At 42.0% G+C, this 16,713-nt stretch overlaps 1 protein-coding gene and 1 pseudogene across 1 annotated transcript in view; both read left to right on the top strand.

Annotated features, from left to right (window-relative positions):
- Positions 1-55: 55 nt before the first annotated feature.
- Positions 56-1,099, top strand: LOC121535206 (annotated as a pseudogene).
- Positions 1,100-3,064: 1,965 nt separating this feature from the next.
- LOC121535202 (ras GTPase-activating protein nGAP) overlaps positions 3,065-16,713 on the top strand; it is a 114,656-nt gene continuing 101,007 nt past the window's right edge. The window contains exon 1 of the mRNA XM_041842027.2: positions 3,065-3,837. Coding sequence (XP_041697961.2) covers positions 3,711-3,837 — 127 coding nt within the window. The 5' untranslated portion in view covers positions 3,065-3,710. The remainder of the gene's footprint in view (positions 3,838-16,713) is intronic.

Raw genomic sequence — 16,713 nt, 5'->3', positions numbered from 1 at the left:
TAATGGATAACTGTTCGTGGGGAATTTTTTTTCTCGTAAACGCACTGTTTTAGCATATAAACTTTCCACACCAATGCAAATGCAAAAAAGGTAGTGATCCTTTCATTTTATTTTAGCGATTTATGTTAGCAGGAAAGGAAAAAATAGTGACCCTTCTATCCATTGAAACAATAAATATAATGTATCTATAGACATCGAAGGAGTACAAAAACATTTGGAAAATGTGTCTTTGTGGCAATGAAGAGCCACCAGAGGATTTGTTTTTGGGAAAAGGATGAGATGGGTAGAAATGCACTTTTCACTGCATGTATGTTGGAAAGATGCACCACTGTGCGGGAACTTGTCAAGCATGGAGCTCAAGTTAATGAGTTTAATTACTGAATGAGGTAGGCTAGGTGTTCCAAGTTCCAACCATACACACACACACACACACACACACACACACACACACACACACACACACACACACACACATTAAATAATAATCTCTAATAATACACAATTATATCAATTATATATAATACACAATTATATCATGGACAATTTGATTTTTAAACACAGGTTGTTTCCCACTGTATTGTGCGGCCCTCTGGGGCCAGCTTGAGACAGTGAAAACTTTGGTGGAACTTGTTGCCGACCTGCAGGCCAACAACTTATGTAGGGGGAGGGCCAGGGAAGTTGCCTCCCGTTGTTACAAAATGGATTGTGCAGAATATCTTACCTGGGCAGGTGAGATAGTGTGAAAGTATGAGAATGAGGCACCTGTATATGCTTGTATGTGTGTGTGTGTGTGTGTGTGTGTGTGTGTGTGTGTGTGTGTGTGTGTGTGTGTGTGTGTGTGTGTGTGTGTGTGAGAGAGAGAGAGAGAGAGAGAGAGAAGAGAGAAACTTCCTATCATAGCATGTGCTGCATGTAGAACATATGTACAAACACCTGCTCAGCGAAGTCGGATTGGATCCAGAATGCCAAGAACCCATCTATCCAATACTTAATTGAGCAGAGGAGGCATCTTCAGGACATTATTATCCCCATTCTGTCCAAGCTCACGACTCAACGTGAGTATGACTATTGAGAACGCCAAGGTAACCTGTCTAAATAACTACCGCCCCGTAGCACTCACATCTGTAGCCATGAAATGCTTTGAAACGCTAGTCATGGCTCACATCAACACGATCATCCCAGAAACCCTGGACCCACTCCAATTCACATACCGCCCCAGCCGAACTCCCTGCCATCCAGGACCTCTATACCAGGCAGTGTCAGAGGAAGGCCCTAAAAATTGTCAAAGACTCCAGCCACCCAAGTCATAGACTGTTCTCTCTGCTACCGCATGGCAAGCGGTACCGGATCGCTAAGTCTGGGACCAAAAGGCTCCTGAACAGCTTCTACAAGACTGCTTCTATAAGACTGCTAAACAGTTAATCACATACTACACTGACACTCCAACATACACACTACATACGCTCACACACATGCATTGACGCCAGACACACACACACACACTCACACATAGACACACTTTCACACTCTTCACATACACTGCTGCTACTCATTTTATTATATATCCTGATTGCCTAGTCAATTTTAACCCTACCTAGATGTCCATACTGCATTGCCTCAATTACCTCAACTACCTTGTACCCCTGCACATTGACTCGGTATCAGTACTCCTTGTATATAGCCTCGTTATTATATTGTGTTACTATTTCCTTTTTTATTTAGAAAATATTTGTCTTACTTTTTAACTCTGCATTGTTGGGAATGGGCTTGTAAGTAAGCATTTCACGGTAAAGTGTACACCTGTTGTATTCGGCGCATGTGACCAATACAATTTGATTTGATTTGAGTATGTATCTAATTCAAGTCTACCTCATTTTCCTATGTCCTTTTATCTACATGAGAAACACTCCTTTCACACCACTTCGATACAGCTACAACTGGAAGTGACTTTTTCGTAGCAGGTCAGGAGAATTTACGCAGCAGGTTAGGAGAATTAACGCAGCAGGTTAGGAGAATTAGGTTAAGGTTAGGGAAAATGCTCTCCTAACCTGCTACGAAAATCACTTCTGGTCGTAGCTGTATCGAAGTGGCGTGAAAAGAGTGTGTCCCTTATCTACACAGCCGATTATGCATCATCTCCTTAACCTATGCTACCCACTTCTATACCACTGACTGAATATCTGTGGCATGAGAGTGATTAATTGTTATTTCTATTTGCAGCTGAAGCCACAGCTAAAGCAACCAAAAACTGATGATATAGAATGTGTCACAATCAAATATGCTCACAAATAGTCCAGAGAAGGTCTAAAACAGTTAAACTGACCAAAGTGGAATTTGTCCATCATTGCATGTACTATCAAAATATTTGTAATAATAAAATATCAGAACCACCATCATGTATTATTTGTGCATTGTCTTTGCAAGTTAGCAGATGATGAAAATTAATATGACTGGGTTGATGACTGGAGTTAGTGTTTTAAGGTTTAATTCTCAACAGACTGAGAACTATACTTACCACAGGGCAGAGACATAGTACAAAGTTCTGTGTTAGGAGAAGCCTGAGTCTTAATGAGAGAGAAAATCAATATGTATTTCAAGACATGCTGAAAGGTAGTATTTATGTAATGTATTGACATAAATTATAACACTAGCAATAACATTATTATGAGGTATGGTAGTTTCCCTTACTTGAAGAAAACTTAGCACATTTTAAATGGCAATCAAATAAGTCCAGTAGGTATCAACTAAATATATCAAATAGAAAATAAATGTCTGCGCCATTGTTTTTTAAATAATAATAGTTACAAAAATATATTAAATTGCAGTCTACATCAGACCTATATCTGCCATGTAAATACTATTCAAGTCGGTGCCATTGGTGGAGTCTAGTTAAAATATTTATAATCATTATCAAAAATATGTACATGATACATACAGTACATCATAGATGCTTAGGAATTTTTCTTATACTAGTTTACGTGGAATTTGACAGAGAAGGGCCCAGCCCCTTTGAACCCATGCGTAAACGATTCTCTCTGTGATCTACTGCTCTCGCCTGAATCCCTAGAATTTTGCTCTGGCATGTGATAGAAGTGGAACATTGGTTTGGATTTTAAATGTGAAAATGATTTTTCACCCCCGTGGAAGAGTGAAGAGAAACCCAACCTCGTGAGTGATGCTTCTATTCAAGAATGGGCGCATAATTGACGCCACGGCCGCACACACTTATTATTTTGTTACCCACACATTTGCTTGGAATAACAAGGGCGCGTACTATACTTTCGCGACTTTTTTTGCGCGTGGTCCTGTTGGAGCAGCACTCCACCTCTGATCTCTGGGCAGAGAGGATATGTGAACAAGACCGCTAGCGACAATGTCAACAGCGTAGCTAGCCATAGCTAAACAAAACTGTCTTCATACTAGACTGCACAGACAGCTACCCAGCATTTACAATGTCTGCGAGATAAAGAATAATGGTAGGGCTTTCGTCTAGCCAGAACGTTAGCTTGTGCCAAACAATGAAATAGCTTGCGCGAGCTAGTAAACGTGAGAAAACTTAGCCCGGTTAAACGTGCATTTTTTTTGTCATAAAGCTAACTCACAAGCAGTTAAATTTAAGGAACGTTATTACTTCCCTTTCGATTACGTCGTGGACATCTCAGTTTTGGACACTGTTTCTACCTGGAAGTTATAGGAAAGGTGATTCTAGTATGGAGACCGACTCAGTCACAGGCGACGTGGATTCTCTTCATGGGGGGCTGCTTTCCTTGGATCCATTGCTGGACAGAATCCTAATGGATTCTTTATGCCAGCAACAAGGATGGGTGCGTGTATATGGTAAGATTGACATATATTTTCAAAGATGCTTAGTTAACCAGATAGTGCACTGAGATGAGAGGTGTTCTATGTCTTTTGGTTTTGACATCTCAAATCCCATTCCAACGTTGCCATAAAAACACCAGTGTCGTTGGTTGGAAAAAATGGCACCACTGTAACCAAGCTCTTCTGTCACATAGGAGGGTAGGCTACATGGCTTCAGGGAACAAGCCATGTAACCAACCATAGACATTATACACCCCATACATAATATTACATAATTGCTTGACCCTATTGCCAACATCACAGTATTTAGAGTGTTTGCCATTGCATTGGTAAATATTTGCCATCCAACAGAAGGATATCTAACTTCCAACTTTATTTAATATTTGTTTAAGGTGAGTCATGGAGGGATTGAATTACATATTTTGGTGACTAGAACACAGATGTCAAGTTCAGAAGACATGAAAGGCTCATTTTCAGAATTCCATGTGCATCACATGTCAACACAATGAAATATGGCAACAACCAAATATATATGAAGGTAATTTCTTCTTCTTGACATGCCTTCAATTCATATGACATTATTGGGCTGAGCAGTAGATAATATTCAATACTTGGCATGCTTAGTTCCCAAGCACCATTATAGGTTACACACAGACCGAAAGAGCTGTTAATTAAAACACCTCCATATTATCAGGGGGAAATGCATGCCGCCACCACCAGTAGTAGTGGGGGATTTTCAGGCTCTCACGTTATTATGTATCTACATGACTAAGTCAGATCCTGTTGTTGGGTCTGGATGAGGAGCAGTAGGAATGGACAAGGTGATGGATGGGAGTTTTCCTCTGAAAAAAATGCAATATGGTTGTGACTTGTGATCATATCTTGTGTGGTAGAGGAAGATGAGCACTTTATTTATTTTATTTTATTTCACCTTTATTTAACCAGGTAAGCCAGTTGAGAACAAGTTCTCATTTACAACTGCGACCTGGCCAAGATAAAGCAAAGCAGTGCGATTAAAAACAACAACAACACAGAGTTACATATGGAATAAACAAAAACAAATGTACAGTCAATAACACAATAAAAAATCTATATACAGTGTGTGCAAATGTAGTAAGTTATGGAGGTAAGGCAATAAATAGGCCATAGTGCAAAATGATTACAATTTAGTATTAATACTGGAGTGATAGATGTGCAGAAGATGATGTGCAAATAGAGATACTGGGGTGCAAATGAGCAAAATAAATAACAATAAGGGGATGAGGTAGTTGAGTGGGCTAATTGCAGATGGGCTGTGTACAGGTGCAGTGATCGGTAAGCTGCTCTGACAACTGATGCTTAAAGTTAGTGAGGGAGATAAGAGTCTCCAGCTTCAGAGATTTTTGTAGTTCGTTCCAGTCATTGGCAGCAGAGAACTGGAAGGAATGGCGGCCAAAGGAGGTGTTGGCTTTGGGGATGACCAGTGAGATATACCTGCTGGAACGCATACTACGGGGGTGTTGCTATGGTGACCAATGAGCTAAGATAAGGCGGGGATTTGCCTAGAAGTGATTTATAGATGACCTGGAGCCAGTGGGTTTGGCGACTAATATGTAGTGAGGGCCAGCCAACGAGAGTGTACAGGTCACAATGGTGGGTAGTATATGGGGCTTTGGTGACAAAACGGATGGCACTGTGATAGACCAAATCCAATTTGCTGAGTAGAGTGTTGGAAGCTATTTTGTAAATGACATCGCCGAAGTCAAGGATCGGTAGGATAGTCAGTTTTACGAGGGCATGTTTAGCAGCATGAGTGAAGGAGGCTTTGTTGCGAAATAGGAAGCCGATTCTAGATTTAATTTTGGATTGGAGATGCTTAATGTGAGTCTGGAAGGAGAGTTTACGGTCTAACCAGACACCTAGGTATTTGTAGTTGTCCACATATTCTAAGTCAGACCAGCTGAGAGTAGTGATTCGAGTCGGGCGGGCGCAAGCAGCGTTCGTTTGAAGAGCATGCATTTAGTTTTACTAGAGTTTAAGAGCAGTTGGAGGCCATGGAAGGAGTGTTGTATGGCATTGAAGCTCGTTTGGAGGTTTGTTAACACAGTGTCCAGTGAAGGGCCAGATGTATACAAAATGGTGTCGTCTGCGTAGAGGTGGATCTGAGAGTCACCAGCAGCAAGAGCGACATCATGGATATACACAGAGAATAGAGTCGGCCCGAGAATTGAACCCTGTGGCACCCCCATAGAGACTGTCAGAGGTCCAGACAACAGGCCCTCCGATTTGACACATTGAACTCTATCTGAGAAGTAGTTGGTGAACCAGGCGAGGCAGTCATTTGAGAAACCAAGGCTATTTAGTCTGCCAATAGGAATGCGGTGATTGACAGAGTCAAAAGCCTTGGCCAGGTCGATGAAGACGACTGCACAGTACTGTCTTTTATCGATCGTGGTTATTATATCGTATAGGACCTTGAGCGTAGCTGAGCTGCACCCATGACCAGCTCGGAAATCAGATTGCATAGCGGAGAAGGTACGGTGGGATTCGAAATGGTCGGTGATCTGTTTGTTAACTAGGCTGTCAAATACTTTTGAAAGGCAGGGCAGGATGGATATAGGTCTGTAACAGTTTGGATCTAGAGTGTCACCCCCTTTGAAGAGGGGGATGACCGCGGCAGCTTTCCAATCTCTAGGGATCTCAGACGATACGAAAGAGAGGTTGAACAGGCTAGTAATAGGGGTTGCGACAATTTCGGCGGCTAATTTTAGAAAGAAAGGGTCCAGATTGTCTAGCCCAGCTGATTTGTAGGGGTCCAGATTTAGCAGCTCTTTCAGGACATCAGCTATCTGCATTTGGGTGAAGGAGAAGCGGGGTGGGGGAGTTGCAGTGGAGGGTGCAGAGCTGGTGGCCGGGGTAGGGGTAGCCTGGTGGAAAGCATGGCCATCCGTAGCAAAATGCTTATTGAAATTCTCGATTATCGTAGATTTATCGGTGGTGACAGTGTTTCCTAGCCTCAGTGCAGTGGGTAGCTGGGAGGAGGTGCTCTTATTCTCCATGGACTTTACAGTGTCCCAAAACTTTTTGGAGTTAGTGCTACAGGATGCACATTTCTGTTTGAAAAAGCTAGCCTTTGCTTTCCTAACTGATTGTGTATATTGGTTCCTGACTTCCCTGAAAAGTTGCATATCGCGGGGGCTGTTCGATGCTAATGCAGTACGCCACAGGATGTTTTTGTGATGGTCAAGGGCAGTCACGTCTGGGGTGAACCAGGGGCTATATCTGTTCTTAGTTCTGAATTTTTTGAATGGGGCATGCTTATTTAAGATGGAGAGGAAAGCACTTTTGAAGAACATCCAGGCATCCTCTACTGACGGAATGAGGTCAATATCCATCCAGGATACCCGGGCCAGGTCAATTAGAAAGGCCTGCTCGCTGGAGTGTTTTAGGGAGCGTTTGACAGTGATGAGGGGTGGTTGTTTGACCGCGGACCCATTACGGACGCAGGCAATGAGGCAGTGATCGCTGAGATCCTGGTTGAAGACAGAGGAGGTGTATTTAGAGGGTAAATTAGTCAGGATGATATCTATGAGGGTGCCCATGTTTACGGATTTAGGGTTGTACCTGGTAGGTTCCTTGATAATTTGTGTGAGATTGAGGGCATCTAGTTTAGATTGTAGGACGGCCGGGGTGTTAAGCATATCCCAGTTTAGGTCACCAAGCAGTACGAACTCTGAGGATAGATGGGGGGCAAGCAATTCACATATGGTGTCCAGGGCACAACTGGGGGCTGAGGGGGGGTCTGTAGCAAGCGGCAACAGTGAGAGACATATTTCTGGAAAGGTGGATTTTTAGAAATAGAAGCTCAAACTGTTTGGGCACAGACCTGGATAGTATGATAGAGCTCTGCAGGCTATCTCTACAGTAGATTGCAACTCCGCCCCCTTTGGCAGTTCTTTCTAGACGGAAAATGTTGTAGTTCGGAATGGACATTTCTGAATTTTTGGTGGCCTTCCTAAGCCAATATTCAGACACTGCTAGAACATCAGGGTTGGCAGAGTGTGCTAACGCAGTGAATAACTCAAACTTGGGGAGGAGATTTCTGATGTTAACATGTAAGAAACCAAGGCTTTTACGGTTACAGAAGTCAACAAATGATAGCGCCTGGGGGGTAGGAGTGATACTGGGGGCTACAGGGCATGGGTTAACCTCTACATCAACAGAGGAGGAATAGAATAAGGATATGGCTAAAGGCTTTAAGAACTGGTCTTCTAGTGCGTTGGGTACAGAGAAAGGGGGCAGATTTCCGGGCGTTGTAGAATAGATTCAGGGCATTATGTACAGACAAGGATATGGAAGGATATGAGTACAGTGGAGGTACACCTAAGCATTGGGTAACTGTGAAAGAGATAGCATCACTGGATGTACCGATTTAAGCCGGTCTCCGCGTGTATGGGGGGTGGGACAAAGGAGCTCTCTGAGGCTTGTTGAGCTGAACTTGGGGCTCTACATTGAAATTGTATAATAAGAACTAACCCAAACAGCAATAGGCTAGGCATATTGACATGGGAGAGAGGCATAACGCAATCACAGGTGTTATTCGAGAGGGCTAAGAAAACAACTGGTAATGGCGACGAAAGTTTGGGGTGAGGCTAAACAGATAAACAGGATGGGGTACCGTGTAAAGGAACAGTCCAGCAGGCATTAGCTGTGTAGCTGAGTGATCATAAGGTCCAGTGAACAGCACTAAGTAAGTCCGGGAGCAGATCGTAGGCTGCTAAAATACAGGCGAGAAAGAGGCACGGCTGTTGATTGCGCGTGCTAGCGGGCCGGGGCTAGCAGATGGATCTTCGTGGTCGTCGTAACGGGAAGCCTGTTGAAACCACATCAGACAATTACGTCGGCAGACCAGACGTGATGGATCGGCGGGGCTCTGTGTCGACACTAGGAGGTCCCGTCCAGTTGACAGAGAGGTAGATAGCTGGGAGGTGGGCCTGGCTCGAGGCTAGCTCAAGGCTAACTGGTACGTCGGGAAGTGGATATTAGCCAACAACAGCCATTCGGTTGCAGCTAGCTAGTTGCGATGGTCCGGTGTTAAGGTCCAGTGATTCCGGCAGAAAATCCGATATGCTCTGGGTTGATAGCACGCTGTGCAGACTGGCCGATAATTGTCCAGGCTAGAGCTGGCTGGTAGGTAGCACAGGCCACGGACAGTGGTGAAGACCGCTAATAGCAAGTTAGCTGGCTAGCTGGCTAGTTTCAGCCGTAGGTTCTTGATAAAAAAAATAAAGAAATAATAGAATCTGTTCCACATTGGGTGAGGCGGGTTGCAGGAAAGTATATTTAGTTAAAGGATGGAAAGTGAGATAGAGAAATATATACGAATAAAAGACAAAAAAACTGGCTATTTACACGAGGACACAACCCAATACACGACCGCACTACTACGCCATCTTGGACTAACACTTGGTAGAGGAAGATTAGTAACTGCTTTTAGCTGGTGTTAATTTACTGCCTGATTTAAGATTACAAAGTGGCAATGCTATTTATTGATTGCTTGGCTTTACAGCCAGGGTTTGATGTAAGAATGCTGGCTAAATTTGAACTGATGTGTCTTTGTAGCCTACATCCTGTAGTCATGTTGGCAGGGACTGTTGTCATGGTAGCTCACTTCAATGAAAGGAAAGGGATAGCTCAATAATATTGTGCTTAGACAGAACGTCCAGAACATGCTTTCCACTACTGGTTTTTCTTCTTGTATGTTTTAAGATTGGATTGCATTCTGTATCAATTTCAATTGATGTTTGCAACCAGTTTTGATGTTTGCAATAACTCTAAGGCCTGCATTGGCTTTGCATTTCCTTGGTCATGTTATAAGCTACCTAGAGTAACTTTGGGTAATTTAACTGTAAGACTGGATTGATTTCAAGCAATTTTTTGCTCTTCTCTCAAAGATTATTATTGAACCTTCAGAGGATAGAGGTGATACAACGAAGAACAGAAGCAGAATGATGTTGTTGACAGTGTCTTGTTAATATGCAATACTGCTGCCCACTTGAAGAGTGACTAGAAGAGAGACGTTTTCTTAATGGAAATGGAACATTTTGACCTCGGTATACAGTAATGTTTTCTATGGATGAAGTTGTTCTCGAGGGAATCCTGGGAATGTTCTGCCAGGCCTATTTTTTTTGTTAATATCCTGGGAAAGTCACTTGATGTTAAGGGGTCAGTTGACACCATGTTTAGTAAGCCATGAATACATCTTAGCTGCTAAATGATGTCTTATGATTATGAGGATGAGGTCAAATGTGCTGAAATATTTTGAGAGAGTGTCACTGTTCAGGTTTTTGCTTTAGGCTAACATTGTTTTAATCGTTGTGGCTTTTTAAAAAAAAAGTCACGACTTGTATTTCAAATTGAAAGTGTCAACAGTTGAGTATGTAGGTGAGCTTAAGATTTGTTTGTTTTGCTCTGGAGAACTTGGGTTTTAGAGCAGGCGAGTGACTAGCCTACTGTAGCTGCAGTGAATAGTATGATTGTACTGTGGCCCATGGACAGCAGCAGCCCTGTCTCTGAGTCCCAGCACTCTCAGGATGTTTGCCTCCACTTCCCTCCTCCTCTCCCCTGACTTTTTCAAGTGACTCGCCGGAGCTGTGATGTAAGCAGACAATTCTGTGAATGACCTCAGTGGCCAGGATTCCAGATCAGCAGGCACCAGTGTTCCAACGTCACTGCGTTCCACCGCTGAAATAACTCAATAAGGATGCCGGCCGGCTGATCCCAATGTTTTTCCAGTAAAAAAAAACCCTGTCTTCTCTTAGTGTTTTGTCATTAAGTTCCAGACATGTAACCAAAGGCAAAAGGATCTACATTTTCAGTGAAGTTGGCCTTTTTTTTTTTTTTAAGTAAGAAACATTCTCAATGGTTGACAGTTCAACTGTGAAATTGGGGATTCATTTGACTTTTTTGGCTATTTAGCAATTATTGTGTCGAATGAGTATCCAATGTTTAGCCACAGTGGAATGACAGAATGGCAAGGTATGGTAGAACAATTATGCTCCCAGTCCTTGCTTGTTGGCTGAGCTGCCAATTTTAGTTCTATTAAGGCTGAAAGAGTGCTTGTCATGGCTGCTTCTCATAGGGCGCTCAGGGTCACCATAGCAGCTGTCTACAATTTTTTCAATTAGGCTAGTAAACACTCAGAACAACAATTACAATTTCCAGTTATGGGAAGAAATGTTGTTTAAGTAGGCATGGCCTAGATTTCACATCCTAGGCCTAAGCATTAGTTTGTGTTACTCAAAAGCAAGACATGATCCAACTGTCCGTCCCTGAATATCAAACATAGCACCATACGGATTAGGATTATGTCCCATTAATAAGGCTTGTGGTGCCCTGCTTGAATCCTTTGAAAACGTTGACAGTGCATTAGCCAGAGAAAGGGAATTGTGCATAAGCCTATTAAAGGTTGACTGAAGAAGGAAGACCGAAGAAAAGGTTTATCGTGGCCCTCATATTCTATTCATCCACACCTCATTTGAGGAATAACGAAGTAGGCTTTAAAGTGAATTATTACAATATCATAAATCTCTAGCTGTAGTTTAGGTTTAAACACAGATTTTTATAATCCCTGTCCTCTAACAATACATCATTGTTTTTTTTCTAAACCACCCAAACTCTATCGGTTTAGGCAATGGCCTAAATCGAGTCAATGAAATTGAACTCATAAACCAATCCCATTACTGCCATAGTTTGTCCTCAGTAGTCCACATTTTATCCATAGAGGAGCAATTTGCTCGTATGGCCTGCTGTTTTAGACAGTTGTATTCCCATTCATAGAAGACCAGTGGTTGACGGCCTCCCTGTGTTTGACTGCAGATAAGGGCAGGTATCTACAGATCCTCCACCCTTTCTTTCGACACATAGTCTAATTGGCTGCAAAACAACATTCTGGGATTCCAGGCGTTACCTGAAAACACAGGAAGTCCCCATCCTGTTTTAGATCCAATTCCAGATCTTTGAAGGATAGGCCTGTTAACAATGTTCCCTCATTTTTGGGGGGGCTGAGCAAATTTCAGGTCTTGTGAACGGAATGTTGAATTTTGTGAGAATTCTGTGCAACTTCCGGCGCGTTTTTACAGTGAACTGAGGCTGTACCCGTTGAAGTTACTGTTAGACTGTAGCCAATAAGCTATTGTGCCTACAGTATTTGAGCATAATGTAGGAGTGGCCTACCAACAAAACCAATAGAGAAAATCCCATAACATTTTCACATGGAAATAGATTTTGATTTCTATGATATAGCCTATGTTGTGTTCAATGCAAGCCTACATTCGTCATGAGACTTTTAAAAACTTGTTTAGACTATGCAGGGCTTGACATTTTTAAACTGGAAGAACTTGTCCCGATTGGTGTTTTTAAATCTCTGATGAAGGATTTTGAGGCTGATTCCCTGACCTGTCAATGTTTTTAATTTGCTGTTTTTGATATTGTTATACTCTTGTGAATTCATGAATGGTTTTTACTAGATTACTTGTAGTTTTTCATGTTGTCTGTCTGTAATTTTTTGTAATGACTTGGTGCTGCCTATCTTGGCCAGGACGCTCTTGAAAAAGAGATTTTAAATCTCAATGAGCCCTTCCTGGTTAAATAAAGGTTAAATAAAATAAAAATAAAATTAATTAATGTAACACCATGGGCCAAATAGATGAATGTAAATTGCATTATATTGTGTTGTATGATGCACGAAACCACTTTACAAAATACAAATCATTATTATTATTATTATTACCATACAGAAAACTAGACAATGTAGGCTACCCTCTGCCTATTGTCTTATTTGCATATTTAAGCCTGTTTCAAAATACAACACAGCCCCTTAAACAAGCTTTTTACCTGACTCGCTTTTCAAAGAGCTTGAAATGTACACGTTTTATGCTCCTGTAGGAAGCAGTAGTTCCCCCATTGCTGAAATGGGGGAATTCGGAAAGTATTCAGACCCCTTGACTTTTTCCACATTGTTACGTTACAGCCTTATTCTAAAATTGATTAAATAAAAAAAATCCTCATCAATCTACACACAATACCCCATAATGACAAAGTGAAAACAGTTTTTTTATTTTTTATTTTTTTGCACATGTATTACAAATAAATAACAGATACCTTATTTACATAAGTGTTCAGAAACTTTGCAATGAGACTCAATTGAGCTCAGGTGCATCCTGTTTCCATTGATCATCCTTGAGATGTTTCTACAACTTGATTGGAGTCCACCTGTGGTGTATTAAATTGATTGGACATGATTTGGAAAGGCACACACCTGTCTATATAAGGTCCCACAGTTGACAGTGCATGTCAGAGCAAAAACCAAGCCATGAGGTCGATGGAATTTTCCATAGAGCTCCGAGAGAGGATTGTGTCGAGTCACAGATCTGGGGAAGCGTACCCAAACATTTCTGCAGCATTGAAGGTCCCCAAGAACACAGTGGCCTCCATCATTCTTAAATTGTCCTCTGTAGCTCAATTGGTAGAGCATGGCGCTTGTAATGCCAGGGTAGTGGGTTCGATCCCCGGGACCACCCATACGTTAAAATGTATGCACACATGACTGTAAGTCGCTTTGGATAAAAGCGTCTGCTAAATGGCATATTATTTATTATTATTATTATATTATTATTACATGGAAGAAATTTGGAACCACCAGGATTCTTCCTAGAGCTGAGTAAAGGGTCTGAATACTTATGTAAATGTAATATTTCCGTTTATTTTATTTTATACATTTGCTAACATTTCTAAAAACCTGTTTTTGCTTTGTCATTATGGGGTATTGTGTGTAGATTGATGAGGGGAAAAAACAATTGAATCCATTTTAGAATAAGGCTGTAACGTAACATAATGTGGAAAAAGTCAAGGAGTCTGAATACTTTCCAAATGCACTGTACTTACCTAGAACTTGACTAATAACACGCTAACTAGCAAATAAAATAAAATGCACTCTGATCTGAAAAGCGCATCCATATTCGGGTGATTGATAGACTGCTCGTCAAAAGAAACTAATGGGGCGAACTGTGAAGTTCAATCTCATGCATCTCTGCGCGGCAGTCCTGGAGGAGGTGCGTGGCCGCACACGTGCTCAGCTTAGAGGGAACATTGGGCCTAAATGTTTTTTTTTTAGTTCTGAAATCAAATGAAGTTGTCTTTGTAATGAATTTGGAAATGCACTACAAATAGGCTTAGGCCTAGACCTAGGCTGCATTGCACATTTCCTAAATAAATCCACCATTTGTATCTGAACCATCATTTCTTTGTCCTCCATTGGCGTCAATGCAAGTGAAAACGTAAATGTTCCAGTTGCGCAGATGCAACACGGAGTGCTGTCTGCGTCAATGATGGATGTCGTGGCTATGCGGGTGTATGTAGGGTTTGTCTGAGGTGAAAATGTTATGAAAGATCCCTCTATGTAATGCTGAAACGTGAGCTGTGTTGAACATACAACAGAAGCTTTAGTCTTCCAGGATGTGCCTAATCAAACTACTGCACTGAAGCCTCAAACCTTTGCCCTGATTAATCTCACAGCTCCAAAGTTGGTTAAGGTACAGGAGAGATGGAGTAGCCTATGTCTAGACCTTTGCCTTTCATTCAATACCTATCTTGTCATATAAAAAAAATCATCCCATTCAGTTATTCAAAAAATAAAATAAACAGTGACTGAATAAAACATTTCTGCCTGCTCACTGGGTCGTTTGTTGTCATCTCAGATTGTTCTGAAATTGTTTCTGTAGGTAGAAACAGATAAGATAAGCATTTCCGCAACATTACTTTGTTGAAATACCATTTGATTTGAGAATTGGCCATTTCAATTTATAGGATTCATATAATATTCAATAAATATAGTACCCAACATCCGATTTTGCACAAAAACCACTTAACGATGATTTAAGATGTGAGGAATCCAAATAAATGGTCAAATGCCATCCACGGACCCCCAAACCTCACACCAAGCCCACCCCAATGGCCAGTATATAGTATCAGTTCTCTATTTGACAAGTTATATGAAGCTGCGACGTGGAGTATTGTTTATTCATACTATGTAATGTATTCTTAGGGAATTTGGTTATGTAAAAAAATATATATGTTCAGAAAAATGTGCCGCTGTTCATGCTACTGCACTTTTATCCATTTTGCTGGTCTCTTGTGTTTATAAAATGTGTCACAACATTGTCTTTGCGACTTTGGGGTGGCAGGTAGCTTAGTGGTTAAGAGCGTTGTGCCAGTAACCGAAAGGTGGTTCTAATCCCCGAGCCGACTAGGTGAAAAATCTGTCGATGTGCCCTTGAGCAAGGCACTTAACCCTAATTGCTCCTGTAAGTCGCTCTGGATAAGAGCGTCTGCTAAATGACTAAAATGTAAATGTAAAACCAATAGTTTTTCCTCATGATGAAAATGCATTGTGGTCATCTTCCTAATTCAATCTTTGTCCAGGAAACTGCCCCTGTGTGTGTTTGGTGAACAAGCAAACTTTTAGGCTACAGCAGTTCTAATGGTTTCAGTATTATGGCCTCTAAGGGTTTTCAATGGTAAAAGTCCCGAAAAACACACTGTATAGTGTTTTGCAATGGTAATAGTATTGGGTTGGGTGTAATGGTAAATGTCACTAATCACACAACATATACAGTGGGGAGAACAAGTATTTGATACACTACCGATTTTGCAGGTTTTCCTACTTACAAAGCATGTAGAGGTCTGTAATTTTTATCATAGGTACACTTCAACTGTGAGAGACGGAATCTAAAACAAAAATCCAGAAAATCACATTGTATGATTTTTAAGTAATTCATTTGCATTTTATTGCATGACATAAGTATTTGATCACCTACCAACCAGTAAGAATTCCGGCTCTCACAGACCTGTTAGTTTTTCTTTAAGAAGCCCTCCTGTTCTCCACTCATTACCTGTATTTACTGCACCTGTTTGAACTCGTTACCTGTATAAAAGACACCTGTCCACACACTCAATCAAACAGACTCCAACCTCTCCACAATGGCTAAGACCAGAGAGCTGTGGAAGGACATCAGGGATAAAATTGTACACCTGCACAAGGCTGGGATGGGCTACAGGACAATAGGCAAGCAGCTTGGTGAGAAGGCAACAACTGTTGGCGCAATTATTAGAAAATGGAAGAAGTTCAAGATGACAGTCAATCACCCTCGGTCTGGGGCTCCATGCAAGATCTCACCTCGTGGGGCATCAATGATCATGAGGAAGGTGAGGGATCAGCCCAGAACTACACGGCAGGACCTGGTCAATGACCTGAAGAGAGCTGGGACCACAGTCTCAAAGAAAACCATTAGTAACACACTACGCCCGTCATGGATTAAAATCCTGCAGCGCACGCAAGGTCCCCCCTGCTCAAGCCAGCCCATGTCCAGGCCCGTCTGAAGTTTGCCAATGACCATCTGGATGATCCAGAGGAGGAATGGGAGAAGGTCATGTGGTCTGATGAGACAAAAATAGAGCTTTTTGGTCTAAACTCCACTCGCCGTGTTTGGAGGAAGAAGAAGGATGAGTACAACCCCAAGAACACCATCCCAACCGTGAAGCATGAAGGTGGAAACATCATTCTTTTGGGATGCTTTTCTGCAAAGGGGACAGGACGACTGCACCGTATTGAGGGGAGGATGGATGGGGCCATGTATCGCGAGATCTTGGCCAACAACCTCCTTCCCTCAGTAAGAGCATTGAAGATGGGTCATGGCTGGGTCTTCCAGCATGACAACGACCCGAAACACACAGCCAGGGCAACTAAGGAGTGGCTCCGTAAGAAGCATCTCAAGGTCCTGGAGTGGCCTAGCCAGTCTCCAGACCTGAACCCAATAGAACATCTTTGGAGGGAGCTGAAAGTCCGTATTGCCC

The sequence above is a fragment of the Coregonus clupeaformis genome, chromosome 21, assembly GCF_020615455.1.
Source record: "Coregonus clupeaformis isolate EN_2021a chromosome 21, ASM2061545v1, whole genome shotgun sequence".
Classification (NCBI taxonomy): Eukaryota; Metazoa; Chordata; class Actinopteri; order Salmoniformes; family Salmonidae; genus Coregonus; species Coregonus clupeaformis.
This window is presented reverse-complemented; position numbering and strand designations above follow the sequence as displayed.